General features: G+C 42.9%; 1 protein-coding gene across 2 annotated transcripts in view; it reads left to right on the forward strand.

Annotated features, from left to right (window-relative positions):
- The window catches only part of SPAG16 (sperm associated antigen 16), a 1,690,414-nt gene that overhangs the window by 1,020,789 nt on the left and 644,937 nt on the right, over positions 1-24,688 (forward strand). For both annotated transcript variants that reach the window (XM_082260930.1, XM_082260929.1), the window contains exon 14: positions 20,128-20,193. In XM_082260930.1, the coding sequence (XP_082117056.1) occupies positions 20,128-20,193 (66 nt within the window). The remainder of the gene's footprint in view (positions 1-20,127; positions 20,194-24,688) is intronic.

The raw sequence follows: 24,688 nt of genomic DNA on the forward strand, positions 1-24,688 counted from the left end.
ATGTTTCTTGCCTATGGCAACTCTCTTTTCCCCTGTATCCTGCTCGTGTGGGTTTGTGGATTTTTTGGAGCGCAGCTCCGGCTGGACCAGGTGCATGTGCATTAGGATCTGTACGTCGAGCGTGGTGGTGGATAGCCTTGGATATACTGCCAGGATCTGGGCAGGTAAGTTGAACGTCCACGGCTCCCCCCTCCCCTGTCGGGATCTTGAGACAGTTTTAGAAGTCTAATCCTTATGCTGTATGTACTGTATCTTCACACAATGTGAGTTTGACCATTGAAGTGTTTTCAACCATATTAAAACTGTTACACTAGGGTGGCTTTGCGCTCTTCATTTGTGTTTTTGTCTAGATGTGTTCCTGTCACCCAGAGGATCCATAGAGAGCAGCAGCACCCTTTGACTTGTCTAATTATCATCAATAGCCATCTGAGGGGCTATACTAAATTGTTGATCAGCGCACCTGCTAGTTTTTTCTTTTGTATGTATTTTTTGTTGTTAAGAGTGTGCTTGAGATAGGTGGGATAGCATTTTGCAGGAGGGAGATGTTGTCGGCACTCTTTCCTTGAGTGGTCTATCTCATGTAGCAACTTGAGCGGACCCGAACCACAGAGGTCCACAGCCTGTAAACAAGTACGGCAGAGTTAAGTGAACTGCACGCATGCAGTCTGCGATGGGTGCACAGCTGGACCCCATTGTATTACTAGCCAGAGGCGTAACTAGAGCCTTCAGGGCCCCGATGCAAGAAAACATGAAGGGCCCCCCCCAGATCCCTGGCCGGGGCCCTTCCCTTCAAGCCCAGGGCTCTTCCCACTAATCCTGGGGCTCTTTACTCTCGTTGCATGGCCTTTTATTACGGTCCCGCAGCAGGATCCTTTCACAAGTTCTGCAGTGGGCTCCCTTCCTGCAATCTTGGGGCCTCCCCACAGTGGTGCAATGCCAGGGCCCGGTCGCAAGTGTGACTTTTGCAATTCTGGAAGTTCACCCACTGGTTTGCTACTGGGCCCCCTGGAGCATGGGGCCCGGTAGCAATCGCAACCCCTGCAACCCCTGTAGTTACGCCCCTGTTACTGGCAGTTAGGTAATGGTGATATGCTGGATGGGTGGATGTGGACAGGGCTCAGCATGTCTCTCCTAAATGCAAATTACATAGAAAGTGTACAATGTCACAGGGACCCATGAGTTAACAGGAGAACAGTTATGGTGTACACTGTGTATGTTCATCTCTAAAAACAGAGGCCCACCTTAAAGTCGAGTATTTCCCCACAGCAGCCTCAGTCTTGTCCCAGGGCATTGACAGAAAAGGCACAGAAGTAAAGGTACTCTATGTGTGTTCAAATTTTCCTGGTAGAGCTGCTTAGCATAGCCCAGAAGAACTCACCCCTGGGTAGGCCTCTCAAGTGACCCTTGCTTGATGCCCAACGAGGAGGTAAACATGGAGGACATGACAACCACCCTGTCACCCTAACCTGCCTACAAATATGCATATGTGTATACATACATAAAATTCTTCTTCCTCTTCTAGTTCCCAGTGTTGCAATATACACAGATATGCTCATACATTACTCCACTCAAACATCCATTTTTTATTTTATTTTTATTTTATGGATCTGTACTCATCACTGTATTACTGATCTGTATGTAGCTGTGTGCATTGTTCCATAGACAATAATGCACCTGTGTTCAGTGGCTTTTTTATGGCTTTTTTTTTAAATCTTGTATGCAAGAGGCCTTATTGGCTTTATTTGTTGCTGCAGCTGCCAGATTTGTATTCTGTACAAATCAATGGCAAGTGCCACTGCTGTTCACATGAAACTGCTCTGATGAGTAGTTACATGTGAATGGAGCCTCCGACCAACCCTGGATGAAGCAAGTTTGTGTCCAGGTTTGGAGTTTCTGCAGAGTTTTGGCTGCAAACAAAATGGCTGCAGCTAATCGGCTAGTTTGTATGCGGCCATAGCACAGACTGTTGGTATGGTGTGTAGTCACCTCTGTATGCAGCAAACTATCCATGGCTAAAGTGCCATGTGAATGTAGTCTTAAAGATAGGCACCCAAGCTTTTCATTAGTCTATCTTAGTCTGGATCTGTTGTATTTAAAAAAATAGAAGTCTTTGAAATTGGGAACATTTGGTCTTTCAACCTTGCTGTGTTTTTATGCAAATGGCAATTGTAACTGGAAAACATAAGCTTCAGTTTTCATTATCATAAAAACTGAAAATCATTATGCAGTATTAAGATACTGTTTGTTATTTTCATGTGCCCCTGGCACACTGGGACTAGAAGCCTAATGGCACATAATCAGTAGTGAAGCAGACGCACTTGAACCAAATCCTTGCCTTCATTGAAACTGGTTTTTATATACACTGCTCAAAAAATTAAAGAAACCCTTTTTAAAAAGAGTATAGCATCAAGTCAATTAAACTCCAAGGATATTGATCTGGTCAGTTAGGTAGCAGAGAAGGTTATTAATCAGTTTCAGCTGCTTTGGTGTTAATGAAATTAACAACAGGTGCACTAGATGGACAACAATGAGACAACCTCCAAAACAGGAATGGTTTTACAGGTAGAGGCCACTGACATTTTTTTCCCTATTCATCTGTTCTGACTGTTTTTTACTAGTTTTGCATTTGGCTAGGGTCAGTGTCACTACTGGTGGCATGAGGCGATACCTGGACCCTACTGACATTTTTTTCCCTATTCATCTGTTCTGACTGTTTTTTACTAGTTTTGCATTTGGCTAGGGTCAGTGTCACTACTGGTAGCATGAGGCGATACCTGCACAGGCAGTCCAACTCCTCCAGGTCGGCACATCAATACGTGCCATTGCCAGAAGGTTTGCGGTGTCTCCCAGCACAGTCTCAAGAGCATGGAGGAGATTCCAGGAGACAGTCAGTTACTCTAGGAGAGCTAGGCATGGCCGTAGAAGGTCCTTAACCCATCAGCAGGACCGGTATCTGCTCCTTTGTGTAAGGAGGAACAGGATGAGCACTGCCAGAGCCCTACAAAATGTCCTCCAGCTGGCCACTGTAGTGAATGTCAGTGACCAAACAATCCGAAACAGACTTCATGAAGGTGGCCTGAGGGCCCTGTGCTCACTGCCTGACACCTTGGAGCTTGATTGGCATTTGCCATTAAACACCAGAATTGGCAGGTCCGCCACTGGCGCCCTGTGCTTTTCACAGATGAGAGCAGGTTCACCCTGAGCACATGTGACAGACGTGAAAGGGTCTAGAGAAGCCATGGAGAACATTATGCTGTCTGTAACATCATTCAGCACAATCATTTTGGTAGTGGGTCAATGATGGTCTGGTGAGCCCTATCCATGAAGGGACACACAGACCTCTACAGGCTAGACAATGGCACCCTGACTGCCATTAGGTATCAGGATGAAATCCTTGGACCCATTGTAAGACCCTACGCTGGTGCAGTGGGTCCTGGGTTCCTCCTGGTGCAAGACAATGCCCAGCCTCATGTGGCGAGAGTATGCAGCCTGTTCCTGGAGGATGAAGAAATTGATACCACTGAATAACCCCCAGGCTCGCCTGACCTAAATCCTATAGAAAACATGTAGAACAATATTTTTTGGTCCATCTGACGCTGCCAGGTTGCACCTAAGTCTGTTCAGGAGCCCAGTGATGTTCTGGTCCAGACCTGAGAGGAAATACCCCAGGACATCATCTGTCGTCTCATTAGGAGCATGCCCAAACATTGTCAGGCATGCATACAAGCACGTGGGGGGCCATACAAACTACTGAGTAACATTTTGAGTTGCTACAAATTCAATTTCAGCAAATTGGACTAGCCTGCTGCATCATTTTTTCACTTAGATTTTAAGGTTGTCTTTGAATTTAGCCCTCTGTAGGTTGACAATTTTAATTTCCATCAAAGGATATGACATCCTTTCGTTCCTAACACATTACCCAGTCCATATCAGTATAGATATCCAGCATGATATTCTTCCCCATTGATATCTGACGCATTTTCAAAGTGTTCCTTTAAATTTTTTGAGCAGTGTATATGTATGTATACATAGATAATTATTTCCAAAATGTGAGCAAAGCTAAATAAGAAGAAGCAATAGCTGCATAACACATTGAAGATGTTTCACAAATTCTGTAAGCTTGGTAAAGCCTAGATAAATACATTCTTTGTTATATCTTCTTTAGGAAACTTTCAGCTAGTGCCTGCATCTGTTCACCTCACCACTTTGGTTTTGACTAATAGCTTAAGAAACAAAGTTTGATTATTTACATAATCATGGAATATGTGTGAGATTAGTAGATTAATATACAGTTTTCTCCCAGTTCTCCAAGCTATCTGCATTTTTTAGATTAGACGACCGGTGGCACATCCTCTTTGGTAAAAGGCTTGAAACAAAATTCAAAAAGAGTCTGTAAGCAGGAGAGTACATCAGCTGATGAGTACTGTATTCATGAAGGACTCATCTGGGATCTTAAGGATCTGTTAAAACCAATTCAGAACTTCAAGATATTTTTTAATACAATTTTAATGTGCACTCCCTAGCAGACTAATGCTGTTGGTTCAGCTAGCCTGCATCAGGAAAGTCTCCATTACGGTAAAGCCTCATGTTATGTAAGGTGTTATAGAATAGAAAGCCGCACAGATGATAATATCTAGCTGGATCGGAACCAGGTAAGTATAACATTTGGGGGCTGAAGTGTGGGTGTGCTAATTAAATAGTAACCATACTAAAGGCACAATTACACTTTAACCACTTAAGGAAAAGGAAGGTTTTACCCCCTTAATGACCAGCCCATTTTTTGTGATAAGGCGCTGCTTTACTTTAACTGACAATATCACGGTGGTGCAAAGTTGTACTGGAATAAAATTTATGTCCTTTTTTTCCCCACACATAGAGCTTTCTTTGGGTGGTATTTGATCACTTCAGCGGTTTTTATTTTTTGCGCTATAAACAAAAAAAGAGCGACTATTCTAAAAAACAACCCAATATTTTTTACTTTCTGCTATATAACATTCCCAATAAAAAAAATCCACATTTTTAGCCCAATATGTATTCTGCCATATATTTTTGGTAAAAAAAATCCCAATAGGTGTATATTGCTTGGTTTGCGCAAAAGTTAGCACGTCTACAAACTAGGAGATAGATTTATGTCATTTTTTTTTTTAATTTTTTTTTTACTAGCAATGGCGGCGATCAGTGTTTTTAGCGGGGCTGCGACATTGCGGCGGACAGTTCAAACACCTGACTGACACTTTTGAGGGCACGAGTGACACAGTAATCAGTGATAAAAATATGCACTGTTACTGTGCTAATGACACTGGCAAGGAAGGGATTAACACCAGGGGCGATCAGAGGGTTGTGTGCTCCTAGGTAATGCTTTCTAACTGTATGGTGGTTGTACTCACTGGATGAACACAGAGACCTGTGTTCCTAAATAGGAGGAACACAGGATCACAGTGTTCATCTCTGACAGAACAGCGGTCTGCCTTGTTTACATCGGCAGGCCACCGTTCTGTCTCCACAGGGAGTGATCATGGGTGGCTGGCGGACATCGCATCCATCGGGTCCACTGATTTGCTCCCCCTCTGGCCAACCGGCGTGTGCGCATGCGCCCCCTACTATCTGTTACATTAAGCGACGTACAGGTATGTCGTTTTGCGTAATAGCGCCGACCTGCCATAGTGAAACTACGGCTGCTGCTCGGCAAGTGGTTAAGTAAGTCAAGCTAAATTTCTTTACATGATTCAGCTACTCTTGCAAATTTCAAACACAGTTATTTAGCAAGATTTTATTTTATTGCTTTCCCAAGAATGACACAGTCTCTGGATGTGATTATTTCATGAAAGTAATGCTAATCTCTGGTTTGGAGCTCAGACTGGGGATGAAAAAACAGCACAAGGAGCCATTAATTTGTGCTTCAGTACAATAGGCATGCTTGTAGGAGGAGAGAGCAATGTCCAGTCATAGGCTGGGGGAGTGTAGGGCTGTGTAAATTGAGACTGGATGAACAGAAATAAAATTCCTTTGGCAGGTAAAACATCTCAAGTATATGTATTTTTTCTTTAACTCAAAAAAGTACCTTCTATTGCTCTCAGCTGCCTCCAAATCACATTTTTTTTTCTGTTTGAGGGTGTCTGTGTTTAGTCTCCATGATCCCACTGTATGTAGGAATGTGGCCATCCTTTTTTGCTCGCTCCCGAGGTTGACTTGGACTATATGGTTTGTAGTTTGCACAGAGCAGGGCACATTACCCAACCAACGTGCACTACTCATGCCAAATACATGGCAGTGAGCTGGAGAAGGAAAGATTCAAGCCCTCATAGAGGACATTAAAAGGAAGCAGAAAATTCAGTAAGAAACGATTTAATGAAAAATAGATTACAGGGCCATTAAATAGTGAATGTGTATGGATCATGTTTGGAGAATAGAATATCATTTAGTGTCTGTTTAAGGGTCAATTGTAGTGGCTGACACATCATACTAGTATACATGCAATACAGTTGTTGGTAGGGCTTAGTAAAATTTTCTATGTAAGATCAACATAGATAAGCTGCAGTAAAATTTTATCTAATTGAGTGACATGATCAGCTTTATAGTCTTTTGACACTACAGCTTTTCTTTATACAGTTTGTTTGTATTTAGTTGTTTTTGACTTAGATTAAGTCATCTCACTTCATTTATCTCTTATCTTTGAGGAATGTGTGTTTTTAAAACATGCTAGAAATAACCCAGGATTTGCCATATAGAGAAAAGAGAACTTCTTTGCCCTCTTCTTAAACCTTGCCCATGGTGAAATGGCTATTGCACTGTGAATGATAGGAATTCCAAGTGCCTACACAACAGAGAGAGAATTCACTTTCATCTTGAAAGTACCAGATCACAAAGGAAAGAAAAGGCTTTTTTTAGCTTACCTCTTTGTTCATGAAAGATTTATTCAAGAGTTATGCTGGTTACTTAGATTTGATGTCGTCCCTTGTGGAAATTTGAAAGGAAATTTCCCAGCAGTCCTGCCAAGATTTGTAAATAGCATACTGTATAAATTTCCTAGCTTATAACATTTCCTAACAACAAAACCTTGAGGGCTTATTGGAGCTTGATATAAATAAAATCTAACGTATTTCTTATAGGAAATGCAACAGGATCATTTCACATTCTCTGATAAGGATTTTTGATATGAAAACCTTTTATCTTTAAGGGTCAAGTTACTATGCCTTGATTTTAAAAAGGATATGTATAGGGCATTTGTGAATACTATTTGAAAAGGATAGTTTTCAAGGTGTCTAGTAAAAAATCTGAATAAAAAAACAAAACACAGTACAGTCTGTGTAATATGATAAAATAAGACTTGTTATCGAAGCAATACTGTGAAATATATTGGCCTTTACATATTGCTGTTTAGTTTTGTACAGATTTGCCTGAGCCTTCAAATCCAATCCGACAAATCAAGATAGACATAAGTGTATGTGACAAGACTGTTTATAGGATTAAATTCTAATTAAAAGTGAAAAACTTTAATTATTATATGCGTATAATACGGTCTTGTGACGCCAATACCATATGTAGGTATTTAAGCGCCTTTAATAAGGAGACACAAACTATATTGTCAAATTAACATTTTTTATATTCAAAATAAACATTTAATTACCAAAATAAATATAAAACACGTTTTTAGGTTCAGAACTTACTGTTTGTACATACAGTATTTGTTACGGAAATTTTACGTAAAATTTACCAATGTATTAAGCTGCAACCTTACAACACCTAATCACCATATTGTATAAAATACAATATGTACATTAAATTATAACATAGTTAAACCTGTTCTTTTGTACTTTCTTCTGTTGCAAGGGGTCAATCCACTTTAAAAATATTTCAGATTTTGGTATGGTCTGGGACGATAAACATTTGAATAATATAAAATAGATTTTAAATATCCAACAGAGAGTATTTTCTGTATGTGTACAGTTGGCTGGCTTTAATTCCAGAAGAAGACATTAAACAGGCAAAGATTGTGCAATGGGTTGCAGGGAACTTTTTGTGTTATATTATATTCTGGCAGGGGGGGAATGGGGAGTCGTACCTGCCAGGAGAACACTTTGACTACTGCTAGCGGTCATAGCCGCTGGCAATAATCACATTCTGAAAACCTGACATGCTGGTTTTACCCAGTTTGATTGATGGATCGACTTGGGTACAATCAGCCTGCCCGTAGATGGATCATTTCTCAGCTGTTCCCTGGGCCGCCCGAGATTTGATCCATCTATCGCCGGCTTTAGTCTTCATCAAGCCTTAACATAAGAAAATGGAGGCATTACCTGTATTTGATGTTCTTAACCATTAAATGTTTCAAAACTTCCTTCAAGTGACATGAACTTTTGTACCAGGCTCTCCTCTGTACACATCAAAGAATTCACTGTTTGGTGAGCAATTCCTTTGTTGCTCTCAGAGAGGTAGCAGCCTAGGACCAGAACCGGGTCCCCCAATACAATATTTCAACCATGGATTGACTTCTTTGAAGGAAAAATAATTTTAAGGTAGATCCTTCAGAGCCAACTTTTACTTCTATTGCTCCAACACTATCACACACACATCAGACAATAGAGAGTAAAGTAATTTCTTGTAATGATTGGGACAGACCTTATGACCCAAGAACAAGAGTCTCACCATCAGTGATGACTTATAATGCAGCCCTATTTACGCCCCTTAAAATTTTTTGGCAGTGGTGGGAGCTTATGTGTTCTAGCCAGGCAGGCTGAACTAGCTGCTCCACAGTCTGCAGCTACAGGCAGATCCCTTTAGAAACTTCACCTACTTATTATGTGTCACCTTTGCCGTGCCCATGGAGTGTAACAAAGGGAAGATATTTCTCAGGGGCAGCTAGAACAGAGGTTTGGGTAGAAGGGTCAATGTGTAATCAATATATGCAAAATCAAATATAAAATCATGCAAGTCCTTCTGTGCTTCAGAATTTCCTAAATATTTTATGATTGCAAGCTGTAAATATTATTGTTAGTATTATTATCATACAGGATTTATCTAGCACCAACAGTTTGCGCAGCACTTTACATTATTGGGAGACAATACAGCAACATCACAACTCAATACAAGAGGGTTAGGAGGGCCCTGCTCCTGGGAGCTTACAATCTAATATATACATTCCACTGTGCCTTATACAAAGAAACTTTACAATTTCCTAGCATGAGTTTGTACAACATACGCATGGACTCTAGACTCTATACTCTGCTGTCTATGCTAAGGAGCAAACACAGATAAGTTAGTACTGTTTTAGGATTATTAGAGCAGCTTAGCAGATTATGCAGATCAGCAAATGCAGCCCACTTAATGTGTACATGCATGGCATGGTGTACATAGGGAATCCAGGTACAAGAGAAAGACATCTTCATCACAGACCAGGCGGAGAAGAGAGAAAACATAAATTGCTGTGAAATCTTGCTAATGCTATCTATGACAAACATAAGAAACCAATGGTTAATTCAACCCATTATTGTTCATCCAAAGCTGGAATAGCAGCTTTGGATGTTGTTTAAATATTAACAAGAAGCACATCACTTTGTGGTACCATGCACAGTGAGAGTTTTTAGTAGCTCAGCAATTGAATTGTAAATCTAGGCACTCAGCTGTGTATCTTAATGGGAACATGCAGCTGACCTAGCACTGCTCATAGGGTTCATTGAGCCCTACCAGGAGCATCAACTCAGCTGTGTGCCTATTAGCAAGCACAGCCTAGATCAGACAACATTCTTACGTACACAGGCAAAACAGGTTAACCTCTCTGCAGTGTAGAGCTAAATACAAAAAAAAGAAAGAAAAAAAAGGGACTCCGCAGACATTTGCATTCCTACACAATTCAGTGATATAAACTACACCTAAAGTGTACAAAGCTGCGCTCACCTAAAGTGCACTACATTTAAAATTAAACATAAATATAATGTGAGTTCATATACAACATAATCGAATATCTGAATACAAAGTGCATCAACAGATCATATATAAGTGAATAATTGGTGAATAAAGTCCCATATGACCCTTGACAATGACGGCCTGCGTGCTGACGAAACCGGTCGGGACTTCTGGAGCGCAATCACGCTGTTACGCCACTTCCGGGATCAGATGACACGCAAAGAGTGACGCGGAAGCGGCACTTGTCTGTGTTATCCCCGAACCTTGTCTGACTGAATGCCCGTTATATTTTATCGAACGTAAGTGTATCTACCTTATCTTTATTAAACTGCCTGAACGTACTTTTCACGATTTTGTTGCAGCCCCCTTTTCTGGTTTTATACCAACATATAATTGTGTCACCTATGCACCTTTATATATTGCACTGTATAGATTCATTTAACACATATTTTTGAGTATTGCCCACCCTTTTTTCCATTTGCGCAGGTACTATTGGCAAATTTTTAACCTACACAATTCAATGTCCCAGGTTATGCAAAACCAATGTACTATACCCAATCACAAACTTGAGAAGTCCCTCTAAGCCAGATTTTTGTAATACCATTTGTTTTATGACCAAAGTTGTTCTATAGGTTCATACAACTGCCAATACATTAAACCTTCTCAATTGCAACAGGATTTACAGTTCAATACTGACCTATATTACTGTACATACAGCAAAATGGAAAAAGGAGAGAAGGCCCATGGGTGTAGACTTACCAAATATAGAAAAATCTGCATGCTTGTTATGGAACGTTATTGACCGACATATGGCATGGCAACAGATATAATGCTCATGTCAATTATTCCTAACTATGATAAAGTGCTATAGCATTAACAGGAATTTTACTGGTCTGTTGATGTGTTGCTTTCGATGGGTATGATGCATAACCTGTAGTGTGCCTATTTAATTCAGTAAAAACTATTGCAAAAAGAAAACTGTGCATGCAGTACTGCACCAAGCTTTAATTCCCCCATACTGTGAGCTGTACCATACTTTATCAAGTTGGGGTAACAAATGCAATGCATTAAGCAAAATAGATGCCTGAAAACTATTGATAAATAAATCAAATTCTAAATGGATGACATTTTAGTTTAGTAAAACATTGTCTCATTAATATTTCCCATGTAACATCTTTTTGTATAGCACTGTGTTACACTGCTTCTGTTCACTATTTTTTCTTAAATCGTCTACTAAACATCTGGCCTATTCCTTTCTTTTGATATATGTATAGTACACAACACACTGTTTTTTTTTTTTGTTTTGTTTTTTTAAGAGTGGATTTTATTATTATTTGCTTTTCCGGCATTTGCCTTTGCCAAGACTAACAGATTTTAGCTGAGCTGTTTACTCTTTGGCTTTCTAACCATCTTAGATCAATCTGTAGACAAAAAGGTATTTCTAGCTTCATGTTGAGGCTCTGTGGGTTGCCTATCACTATATCTTCTGTTGTTGTGGGATTACATCTTGATGATTTCTTAGTTAAAACTCATTTAGAACACTGTGTCCAGGTCTGGAAACCTCTTTTACCTCTAAGTCCAGAACCAGGCTACACAAATGGTGAAGGATCTGAGGGATAAAACACATCAAAAACCTAATATGTACAGTCTGGATAAAAAAGGGAAAGGAGAGACATGACTGAAACATTTAAAAACATTCAGCGTGTGAAAAAAGTGTATGTATATATACATGCACAGTATCTCATAAAAGTGAGTACACCCCTCACATTTTTGTAAATATTTTATTATACCTTTTCATGTGACAACATCGAAGAAATTACACTTTGCTACAATGCAAAGTAGTGAGCGTACAGTTTGTATAACAGTGTAAATTTACTGTTCACTCAAAATAACTCAACACACAGCCATTAATGTCTAAACTGCTGGCAGTAAAAGTGAAAATGTCCAAATGAACCCAAAGTGTCAATATTTTATGTGGCCACCATTATTTTCCAACACTGCCTTAACCCTCTTAGGCATGGAGTTCACCAGAGATTCACAGGTTGCCACTGGAGTCCTCTTACAGTCCTCCATGATGACATCAGGGAGCTGGTGGATGTTAGAGACCTTGCGCTCTTCCACCTTCTGTTTGAGGATGCCCTACAGATGCTTAATAGGGTTTAGGTCTGGAGACATCCCTGGCCAGTCCATCACCTTTACCCTCAACTTCTTAAGCAAGGCAGTGGTCCTCTTGGAGGTGTGTTTGGGGTCGTTATCATGCTGGAATACTGCCCTGTGGCCCAGTCTCTGAACGGAGGGGACCAAGCTCTACTTCAGTATGTCACACTACATGTTGGCATTCATGGAGCCCCAGACCATGACACTCCCACCACCATGCTTGACTGTAGGCAAGACACTTGTCTTTTTACTCCTCACCTGGTTGCCGCCACACACACTTGACACCATCTGAACCAAATAAGTTTATCTTGGTCTCATCAGACCACAGGACATGGTTCCAGTAATCCATGTCCTCATTCTGCTTGTCTTCAGCAAACTGTTTGTGGGTTTTCTTTTGCATCATCTTTAGAAGAGGCTTCCTTCTGGGGCGACAGCCAGGCAGAACAATTTTATGCAGTGTGCGGCGTATGGTCTGAGCAGTGACAGGCTGACCCCCCACCCCTTCAACTTCTGCAGCAATGCTGGCAGCACTCATATGTCTATTTCCCAAAGACAACCTCTGGATATTACGCTGAGCACGTGCACTCAACATCTTTGGTCGACCATGGTGAGGCCTGTTCTGAGTGGAACCTGTCCTGGTAAACCCCAGTATGGTCTTGGCCACCATCCTGCAGCTCAGTTTCAGGGTCTTGGTAGTCTTCTATAGCCTAGGCCAACTTTATGTAGAGAGCAACAATTCTTTTTTTTTTTTTTTCAGATCCTCAGCGAGTTCTATGCCATGAGCTGCCATGTTAAACTTCTTTGACCGGTATGAGAGAGTGAGAGCGATAACACCAAATTTACCACACCTGCTCTCCATTCACATCTGAGACCTGAGAAAATGGCTAATTGGGCCCAATTTGGACATTTTCACTTAGAGGTGTACTCACTTTTATTGCCAGCTGTTTAGACAATAATGGCTGTGTGCAAATAAAGTCTCTGGTGTTCAAAGCAATTGGATCAATCAGAATGGCCAATGTTGGAAACACAGACTTGATAGAAGTGATCCCTTAACAAAGCCTTCACCTCTACACGATCACCCAGTGAGATGTGTATAAATACCGCTTACCAGATCCACTGGACCCCTTAATTACAGTGGGTCAAACACGCTGTGTAATCACATCAACAACTTGTACATCCCATTTCGTCCCCCGTGGATGAGCTCAGTGTCCCGGGAGGAGAAGATGGTCTCCTCCGTACGATGCTCCTACGATGGGATGTACAAGTTGTTGATGTGATTACACAGCGTGTTTGACCCCCTGTAATTAAGGGGTCCAGTGGATCTGGTAAGCGGTATTTATACACATCTCACTGGGTGATCGTGTGGAGGTGAAGGCTTTGTTAAGGGATCACTTCTATCAAGTCTGTGTTTCCAACATTGGCCATTCTGATTGATCCAATTGCTTTGAACACCAGAGACTTTATTTGCACGATTTTTATTGTATGATGTTATTTGATTTATTTTGATTTGTCAAGCGCTACTATTTTTCCTTTTTCACTACTATCACGTTATTCACGTTTATGTAGCAGCTGACATTGTGGAAGAAATTCCACTCCAAATCACGAATATTTACATATATATATAATTTAATTTGTATCCTTTTGCGCAGTTTTAGTATTTATACTTTTTCTTCACCAATAATGGCTGTGTGTTGAGTTATTTTGAGGGGGCAGCAAATTTACACTGTTATACAAGCTGTTCACTCACTACTTTACATTGTAGCAAAGTGTAATTTCTTCAGTGTTGTCACATGAAAAAATATAATAAAATATTTACAAAAATGTGAGGGGTGTACTCACTTTTGTGAGATACTGTATTTACTGCGGTGGGTCGACAAAAATATATCTATAGCATGAAGCAGGCTTAATGAACCACTCGGTCCTTATTCTGCTCTTCTGATTGTGCATTGGTATGAGGCTTAAATGTGGACATTGAGCTCCTGTCTCAATCCACTTTGTGCATAGATCTTTGTACATTCTCTCTGCCTCCATAATCTCTTATGGCCCTTTCACACCGGTCCACTTAAAATGCCGTATGCATTTTGAAAATATGCGTATTCTGTTTTTGACATGTTTTCAATGCATTTTGGTGCATTTTATGGATTCTGACTCCCAGAAAAAAAACTCACCAAAATCACACTGTGGGTCAATTTTTTAATGCATTTTCCATTCCTTTTAATGGGGAGGTGCACTTTTTAAACGAGCACCAAAAATACAGCATGCAGGACTTTTAAAAACGTACTACACCCACAGCACATTTGGAGGTGGGGCCAGGCATTTGGTTCCTGGAGTGGAAAGAATGCACATGGAGACAAATGAATTCAGCAAAGTGTATTAACATAAAAGTTCTGATAGGGTGGTATCAGGATCTGAGTAAATGAGGTGGGCCCAGAACAGCAGTACTTCATAGAAGGTCTTGCAACACAGTCTCAGTACTACAGAAGGTGCTTTATGATGCCCAGAAACATCTGACAAAGTAGGTGGCTGAAAGGAGGTCTGGCAATGAGGGCATCAGCATCCAATCAGACTTCTGCTCTACTGATGACACCTACGGAGGCCTCAGAGGAACAAAAGTTCCTCCTGTCTTACACCCTCTCTTTACTGAATGGACACGAACAGCAGCGGCTCAGCTTGGATGCCCCCATAGCAAGCTGCTTGCTGTGGAAGCACTTGGCAAGACCAGGTAAGTATAACATATTTTGTTTTTTTGTTTTTGTTTAAAAATAATAGACTTAAATATATCGCTTTAAGACCGCATTCACACTGGTACGACTTGGACCGCGACTTGTCAGCCTGACAAGTCACAGTCCTCACACTCCCATTGTGTAGTACAGGAGCCGTTCTAATAGGAGCAACACAAGTCGCTCCGACTTAGAAAAAGGGTCCTGTACTACTCCGGGGGCGACCTGGAGGCGACTTGCATTGACTTCCATTATGTGAAGTCTGTGCAAGTTGCGCCGAAGTCGCGCTGCACGCGACTTCACAGGTCGCCCCCTAAGTCGGAGCGACCTAATGTGAACGGAGGCTAACAGTGAACAGTGCAGTCTCAAGTCTATTAGCTTGGAGAAGCCACCCTTAAACAGGAAACCCAAAGCAGCTGTCATGGCACCAGCTTAAAATTACATTAAAGGCTCCTATTTTTTTCCCTAAAATAAAAGAGGTTTATATTTACCTGTTTTTGAACAGAGATGCCTCCTTACCTCCTCTTCTGGGCTTTCCCTGTCGGTGCTGTCCGCTCTTCACTTGTGGAATTACCAGGATAGTTTTTAGCTAGGTTTTGTCTATGCAGGTTGCAACAATGTGCACAAATAAACTTTGACTGATCAAATATGTCAGCTTTTGTCATTGGATAAGCTGCCTACTGCTAGACTTAAATTCCGTGTGATGGTGTGCTTCATCTGAGCTGTAAAAGTCAATATATGTTATCGTTAAAGATGCTAGTGTCACCCTACTTAATAAGCCAATGGAAAATGTCCCTAGACAAACCAAGACCTTAATATACTTCATGTTCCTGGCAGCCAGAATTGCCATTGCGTCTGCGTGGAAAAGTCCTGTTATAGACATAGCACTGATAAAACGTCAACTTACGTGGATCATGCTGAATGAAAAAATAGTGAGCGTTCTATGCGACAAATAACCCCTTCAAGAAAATATGGTCCTCCTGGCTAACATACATACAGGTCCCTGATACATAGAGTTGGTTATCTGGACGATCGATGGAGGATTCACGGATGGATTCACACTTCCCTTTTCTTTCTTTCCTTCCTTCTTTTCTTTTATCTCTTTGACTTATGCCAAACTTGGTACCGTACTTCTATGGACCTTTCGCTTCTCCTTTCCCCTTTCACCCAGACATTCCTGGGTGTACTGTTTTGTGCAGGTTCCCCTATAAGGGACAGTTGTAAAGCTTGATTGTTGATAGAGCCTTACTTACTACACAACATGGGAAAGAGGCTCCATTGCCACCTAGGCCAACCTACTGCAGTTTTATTATGGTAAGGTTGTGTGTATCTGTGCTCACGCTGTTTAGCATAATCACAATGCATTAGTTGGTTGGATAGCGGCCTCGTAGAGTTCATGAAGTTTGATCATTCTACCAGTAGTTTATAATTAGTTACTGTCCTGACTTCTATACTAGTTAAAGTGTGTTGGGGCCCTCATAGCAGACCTAACCTGCATGTTATGTTCTTCAATCATTTCTAATAAACCCCACATTTGTATGTTTCCTATGTTCGATGCTATAATGCTACATTGCTCTCTGCTCTACCAAACAATCCTGTCTATGCAAACCTAGCTCTATCAAGCTTAAAATGATTTCTTCATATAGATTCCTCTTCTTCCTTGAGTTGTTTTGTCTCTTTCCTAATCCTACTTTTTAAAATGATGATTCCTTCAGGCCTAGTACTTTGTTCATTTTAGCTTTGGGTTTTACCAGCCCACCTAAATTGCCCATGTCTTTTGATTTTCTTGCTATAGAGTATTTGCTTTAACCTGGCGAGTTGTCTGTCAAAAGCTTGTATACAAATGTAATACAGTGCTAAAGCCTGCATTGCACAAACTATATAGAATATTCAGCATGTCAAAGTCTATCAGAATCATATTTGTGCAGTTTAAAGCGTATACCTAAACCCAAGAGCAAAAATATATTTATTGGAATGTACTATTCCTTATATGGTGGCTGTAGTTATTTTCTTTTTTTTTTTTTTTTTTTAGATTTTTTCCCTTTATTTTCACCTGATAATGTAGCAAATAAGTCAGTTTTTTTTTCAAATTTCCTAAATAGACTAAGCTGTTCAGCTGTTACAAGGTTGAGACAAGCCATTTACCACTTTTACAATCGCCAATTTTTATTTATGTAGAAAAATTTTTTTTTGTCTGGTTTAAAAGTGTTAGCTGGTTAGTGTTAGCTATATTTGTATATATTTTGGCATGCTGTAAGACCAGCTCTGATGAAGGGAGCTTGACTCCTGAACGTGTTAGCGGTCCTATCTACAGGGACATGCAGGGCCGGCCTTAGGTGTTCAGGCGCCCTGTGCGAGCTAAGACCCCCCACACACAGCCCCCTTAATTTAGAGCCCCCCTACATCAGAGAGCCCCCCATCACATCAGAGACCCCCCACACAAAACCCCCCTCACATAGCACTCCTTACATCAGAGACCCCCCACACAGAGCCCCCCTCACATCAGAGACCCCCCACACAAAGCCCCCCTAACATCAGAGACCCCCCACACAAAGCCCCCCTATCAGAGACCCCCCATACAAAGCCCCCCTCACATCAGAGACCCCCACACAAAGCCCCCCTAACATCAGAGACCCCCCACACAAAGCCCCCCTAACATCAGAGACCCCCCACACAAAGCCCCCCTCACATCAGAGACCCCCCACACAAAGCCCCCCTAACATCAGAAACCCCCCACACAAAGCCCCCCTCACATCAGAGACCCCCCCACACAAAGCCCCCCTAACATCAGAGACCCCCCCACACAAAGCCCCCCCTAACATCAGAGACCCCCCACACAAAACCCCCCTCACATCAGAGACCCCCCACACAAAGCCCCCCTAACATCAGAAACCCCCCCACACAAAGCCCCCCTAACATCAGAGACCCCCCACACAAAGCCCCCCTCACATCAGAGACCCCCCACACAAAGCCCCCCTAACATCAGAAACCCCCCACACAAAGCCCCCCTAACATCAGAGACCCCCCACACAAAGCCCACCTAACATCAGAGACCCCCCACACAAAGCCCCCCTAACATCAGAAACCCCCCACACAAAGCCCCCCTAACATCAGAGACCCCCACACAAGGCCCCCCTAACATCAGAGACCCCCCACACAAAGCCCCCCTCACATGAGAGACCCCCCACACAAAGCCCCCCTCACATCAGAGACCCCCCACACAAAGCCCCCCTAACATCAGAGACCCCCCACACAAAGCCCCCCTAACATCAGAGACCCCCCACACAAAGCCCCCCTAACATCAGAGACTCCCCACACAAAGCCCCCCTAACATCAGAGACCCCCCCACACAAAGCCCCTCTCACATCAGAGACCCCCCACACAGAGCCCCCCTTACATCACAGACCCCCTACACACACACAAAGCCCCCCTTACATCACAGACCCCCCCCACACACAGAGCCCCCCACATCAGAGAGCCCCCCTTACATCACAGACCCCCATACATACCCCCTTACATCAGATCACCCCCCCCCCCACACGGAGCCCCCACATCAGAAAGCCCCCTTTACATAACAGACCCCCCACACAAAGCACCTCTCACACAGAGAACCCCCACACAGAGCCCCCCCTCACATTTTTCGAAGGAATTAGACCTCACTTACCTTACAGTCAAGTCAGCAGCTTTTTATTTTTCTTCAAACTTCCCGCCCACACATTCCCGGGGAGTGTGGGCGGGGCGGGAGCAGGGGGAGAAGGGGTGGGGCGAGGAGGAGCTGACGATCTCTCCTCCCTGCAGGGATGCCAGAGGAGAGATCGTCAGCTCCTCCTCGCCCCGCCCCTTCTCCCCCTGCTCCCGCCCTGCCCACACTGTCAGCGTGGATCGGAGGCTGAGCTGTGTGTGATACACAGCTCGCCTCACTGCAGCAGTAGGTGACAGAGGCACAGCCGCACAGCGGGAGGTAAGCGGCGGCCGCGGCCTGTGTTAAGCCTGTCCAGGTTGCGGTCGCCGCTCACCTCCCGCTGTGCGGCCTGAATCACCTGATCTTCTACGAGCCGTGATGGCCGCACGGCGCCCTTGTTGCCCATGGCGCCCTGTGCGGCCGCACGGCTCGCACACCCCAAAGGCCGGCCCTGGGGACATGTTCCATTCCACATGTGGTGGATTCTTGTAATTCGATTTTATTCTTCATGTCTGTGAGTATGTTTTTGACATTTTATTAAAACTTTTTTAAGGTGTTCACGGGTAATGCACTAGGGGTTTGCACCTCCTTTCTTTCATGTGCTTATGTTGAAGTTGCATACCTGAAGAGAGCGGCACGCCTGTCATCCCCATCGGAGTGAGCGCTTGGCTGAATTGATCGTTTTGATTAGAGAGAGATGTGAATTAACACTGTTTTGATACTATTTGTGTGCTTTGATATATAATACATTACAAGAAAAAAATGCTAGACACTGGTTACATTGACAATGGTGCTACTTTTGCACTGCAACCAAATTTTGCTGGTCTCTGGTCCTACTCTTGGCTCACACACTCTCTGATACCATACCATGAACGCTTCTCCATCCCTTGCTAAGCTACCACACTGCCAGCATCACACATGTTGTCTGTGCACCAAATACAGGGCCCAACACTCCCCTTTCAAAAGTCTTTTGCTATCCAATCATGCTCTGAGAATCACCTCTTCATGCCAGATGGGCCACAGTGATATGCTATGTATAGATATTCCACTTTTACACTATAATGAAATCTACAATCCAACAAACTGGTTACATAGTTGGTGAGGTTGAAAAAAGACATCATCCATCCGGTTCAACCTATGATGAGTGAGTGAGTGTTTATGTCAATAGTACATTGTATACCCCTGTATGTTGCGGTCCTTAGGGTGCCCATCTAATAGTTTTTTTAAACTATCGATGCTCCTCGCTGAAAAGGTCTAAATAAAACATTAACATATACATAATGGATCATTCCTTCTAGTTATATGTGTGCTGTTCCTGGAGGATAGTTTTATCTGTTGTTTTATAAGTACCGCATACAGGGATCTAAAGGCTTCGTACTGGCAGCAATGTAAAGAAAAACTGTGTGTCAATAAATCTCCTACAAATATGACTAGACAGTATAAACCAACAGTGCACTATAAAAAGCTAACCTGGTTTAACAACATATTCAGTCAATTTTCTTTTTTTTATATAACCCTGTACAGGGCTTAGAATTGTCTGCTGTATTAAACCTTGCAGTACTGAACAATAATATCACAGGCAGAAAGTAATCATGACTATATGTCCTTGAGTTGGCGAGTCATTATGTAAAAAGTTCTGATAAAATATACCGTCTTGTTTTTCAGGGTGTGTGCGCTCAGACTTTCTATGGTCACCTCCATTCGTGTAACTGCGCCACATTTAACATGAAGGTAAGAACGAGAATATATGTATTTAAAGAGAGCCTGTCACTACCTGCAATGCTGACAAGTAAACAAAGGCAGGGACATTTGGGAATGTACTGGGCCTCCTGTAATATCCCTCCCCTACAGACCATATGTACAAAAAGTATTGGCTCTTAAAGTCATTGGGTTGTTGGGGAGTTATTAAAACTGGAGAGTGCAAAGTCTGGTGCAGATGTGCATGGTAGCCAATCAGTTTCTAACATCAGCTTGTTCAATCAACTACTTCTGGAATGGCCACCGTATATATACTGCGGCAGGGCGGACGCTCAACTACCTAGTACGTAATCTGACACATCTGGGGCGGACGTGCATGCCACCAGTGACCTTCTCCTGCTGTGATCACACACCCTGGGAGCCCAGCCGTGGGTACCATGGACTCGATGTCCGCTGGCACCTGCCGATTACACAGTACACAAGCAGAACAGCAATCTGCCTATGTAAACAAGGCAGATTGCCATTTTGTCAGAAGGGAAGATTTTGATCTTGTATTCCTACTAAGCAGGAACATGAATCAGTGCCTTCCCCTAGTCAAATCTACTCCCACACAGTGAGTAAGCACAGGCTAGGCACATAGTTAATCCCTTGATCGCAACTGATGTTAACACCTTCCCAGACAGTGTCAATTTTTTTTATCACTGATCGCTGTATTAGTGTCACGGGTCCCCAAAATGTGTCAGGTGTCTGTCCCCTGCAAAATTGCATTCCTGCTTTAAGTTGCTGATCGCCATTACTAGTAAAAAAAAAAAAAAAAGGTAAAAATAAATTAATAAAAGTATCCCATAGTTTGTAGATGCTATAACTTTTGCGCAAACCAATCAATATAAGTTTGTTGAAATTATTTTTTTTTTTTTTACCAAAAATATGTGGCAGAATACATATTGGCCTAAATTGATGAATAAATCTGATTTCTTAAATTTTTTTATTGGGTGTATTTTATAGCAGAAAGTAAAAAATTATCAGTCTTTTTTTGTTTATGGCACAAAAAATAAAAAACGGAGAGGTGATTAAATACCACCAAAAGAAAGCTCTTTTTATAGGGAAAATAAAAAGGATAAACATTTTTATTTGGGTACAGTGTCACACGATCGTGCAATTGTCAGGTAAAATACCACAGTGGAAGTGGAAAATTCAAACTGCGCTAACAAATACAACTAATAAAAAAAGCTCCAGTAGACGTCCTATGACGAAACCCGTAGGGTGGAGTTTACGTCTTAACGTCAATTCTGGTTTTTGGAGTCTGAGGCGTTGAACGCGGAAGCTTCCCGGCGTCTACAACTGATCCGATACAGCCGCAGCCTAAGCGTGAGTGCACTATACTTTCAACGTTAAAAAAGCAGAGTTCCGGCCACAAAATCGACATAATCGATTTTGTGGCCATCCGCTTGCTTTTCTTCACCTGAAAAGGAAATGGATGGTTAGGATTTTCTTTTCTTTTTACTTACCTTGTTATTGTAGAAAGAAATACTCACCTTTCTTCCACTTCCTCCCTCGGCAGCCGTGGCCCGCGCCGTCATTTCCGGTTTGCAATGATTCCTGGTAGCTGAACGTAATCGCTCCCAGGAATCAATGCGACGGCACCGGCCCTGCTCGTCACTTCCGCACTGGAAGTGACGAGAGGGGCCGGTGCAGGCGCATTCTGGGAGAAGAAGACACGGAAGAGGATGCAGAAGAGGATCGCGCTGGCTTCAGCTGCCCACAACAGAGATGGCAATGCTGGAGAAGAAATTTTAAAAGTGAGTATTTCTTCTTGCAGGTAAGTGCGAACCGGGACAGATCAGAGGCTAGCCATTGTGGAATGTACTAGCCCTGACTGTCCCAGTGGGTATGTTCATTGAATTTTTTTTTTTGTGGAAGGAACTCCGCTTTAACAATTTTTATACTGCACTATGGGGTTTTCTTCTTTGTATTGGAGCATCTAGGTCTGATGAACACCCAAACTTCCAGACCATCTGCTCAGTTTATGGAAGAAACCCCCAGGATTCCTTTTGCTTAATAGCTGTCTATTATTACCATCTTGGATGTTACATAGGGTGAGTGCGATGCCTAGTGGCTACCATAGGTATTAACAGCCACTTCACCTGTATCAAAGATATATATAATTTTTAACTTGCACCAGCACTTATTGAGCACTATTATTACCTTGTTTTAAAGCTTTAATATATTTAGTAATCACCTGATTGGGAGATATGTATGTATAACCATTTCCGCACTGAATTAGTCACTATATGCATTTTATCAATAAATCTATATTTCTCTATCGCTCATTGACAGACGTAGTCTTCTTGATTCTCAAGAGCTGGGTTATGTTGTCTCCGCAGGAGTAGGACTAGGCAGAATGACAAAACGTTCTGGCTCCACCCTAGGGGCAGTCCCTGAGGGTATATCCTCCCTCTCTCTGCTACAGGGAATCAGTTTTTTTCTGTCTAGTCAGGAGTAAGGACCTAAGTTCCTTGCTGGGATCTTTTGGTCCTGGCAAGACTTTTTTTCTTTAAGAAAAAGACATTTTTTAGGTAGTTTTCTCCAGTGTTTTTTTCCTGTGAGATCTTCAAGCAAAAATGCCGGACTGGGCGACACTTGTGGTCACCCCAGCCGGCCTACGAGCGCGCGCAGACCATGGCATTGCGCTTGGTCGGCCGCGACATATTCAAGTAAGTATGCGGGGCCGGGCGACGGGCTGGATGTTGAGATCCAGTGGTCACCCCGGTTTCTGCCTAAGAGCGCGTGCAGACCAGTGCGCTGAGTCGGCCGCGACGGAGTCCCAGTAAAGGGACTGACTTTGCGAGTTAAAAGCTCGCTTGGACGCCAGGTACCAGAGAGTCGAGGCGTCCACAAACCCCCACCCCGGTGGAGAGGGTATTGTGAAGAGAGGGTGCCTGTCGGTTCGGTATGGTGAGTAAACGTTCCCTTTTTTCCTCATTATGAGGCAGTATATATTATGGGCCCCTCCATATATGGTCAGTATATATCTGATACTTACAAGTCCCCCTTGTAATACAGCATGTGTTTGTGGGAAGTGGACTTGGTTCAAGAGCTAACACTCTACCCAGCAGACTGTAACATTACAGCAGACATAGGAGGTATAATCCTACCTTATGTGCAGTATATCTCTGTAGATCCATATGTCACCTCTTAGCAGAGTGCAGGTGGATGTGCTGGGAAGACGATATCGGCGGTCCGCCGCCATTTTGCCGTAGACCGTATGCATGTATGTCCTCAGGTCACGCCGGCCGCCATGTTTTTGGAGTCTTATGTCTCTTCTATGGGGGCGGCCATGTTTTGTGAGCCCAGCTACCTCGTGGAGGGCTGGGAACGCCGGAAGGCGTACACAGGGGGCGGAGCCACGCCTTCTGCCCGGGAAAAAGCAAACAGCTCCTTCCAGTCTGTGTAAGACAGACGCTGACTGCAGTTTGTTGGAAACTGCACTGCATCGGTTGGTGAGCCTTGGGGGTCCCTCTCTCTCTCTCTGGGATCGAGAAGCAGGTACTCTGAGGGGCGCTATTGCGCTAGGGGGAGACACACAAAAAAAAAAAAAAAAAGAAAAAGTTTTTTTGTTTTTGCTGGCAAAGGTGTCCTGTATTAACATGGACCCTGCCACTCATGTATCTCCTCCGGATCCCCTCGAGGGGTCTGCGGGATCCTCCAGCACCCCATTGACAATTGAATCTTTGTCAGCTATTATGGAAACTTTTGTGTCCCGGGTGGAAGTGGCTTGTCAGGGACAGGGCGCAAGAAAGCGACCCCCGCCTAACCCCTTATTATCTGAAACTTCGGATTCAGACTCTGAGCCTATTTCTGCAGTTGCAGGTACTTCATCTGGTATTGGTGTCTCGGGTCCTGTCTCTTCAGACAGTGAGGAGGATGTTTCGGCATCCGCCATAGCCCGAGAGGAAGCGTTGGTAAACGCACTCATTGTATCTGTTCAAGAGACTTTAAGGTTACAGGGTATTCCATCAGAAATAGCTGAAACTGAGATCCCTTTTGGGACTAAAAAGCGCATCAAAGTGGTGAAGGTTTTTCCATTGCCCAAATGTTTTGGCAATCCAATCGAAGAAGAATGGCGTCTGCCAAAACGCACTTTTAATATTTCTAAACGCATTGACAGGCGTTATCCGTTTGAGGAAACCCTTATTAAGAAATGGACAGAACCACCTGTGGTGGATTCACCTATTGCTAGATTGAATAAAGCCACGGTTATTCCTTTAGAAGACGCTCCGTCTTTTAAAGATCCAGTGGATCGCAAGATAGAAGCTATGTCTCGCACCATGTTTTCCTTGATTGGATCAGCTTTCAGACCAATAATTGCTATTGGTCTGGTTTCGCAGGCTGTAACTGAATGGACCAAGTGGTTACGCCGGGACTTAGAAGAAGTCCCTCAGGCGGTATCAGATTTGTTGGAACAAATGATACAGGGGTTACAGTTTGTATGTGATGCGGCGTTAGACGCCACTCCATTAATGGCGCG

This window comes from Pelophylax lessonae (genome assembly GCF_965119305.1).
Source record: "Pelophylax lessonae genome assembly, chromosome: 6".
Lineage (NCBI taxonomy): Eukaryota > Metazoa > Chordata > Amphibia > Anura > Ranidae > Pelophylax > Pelophylax lessonae.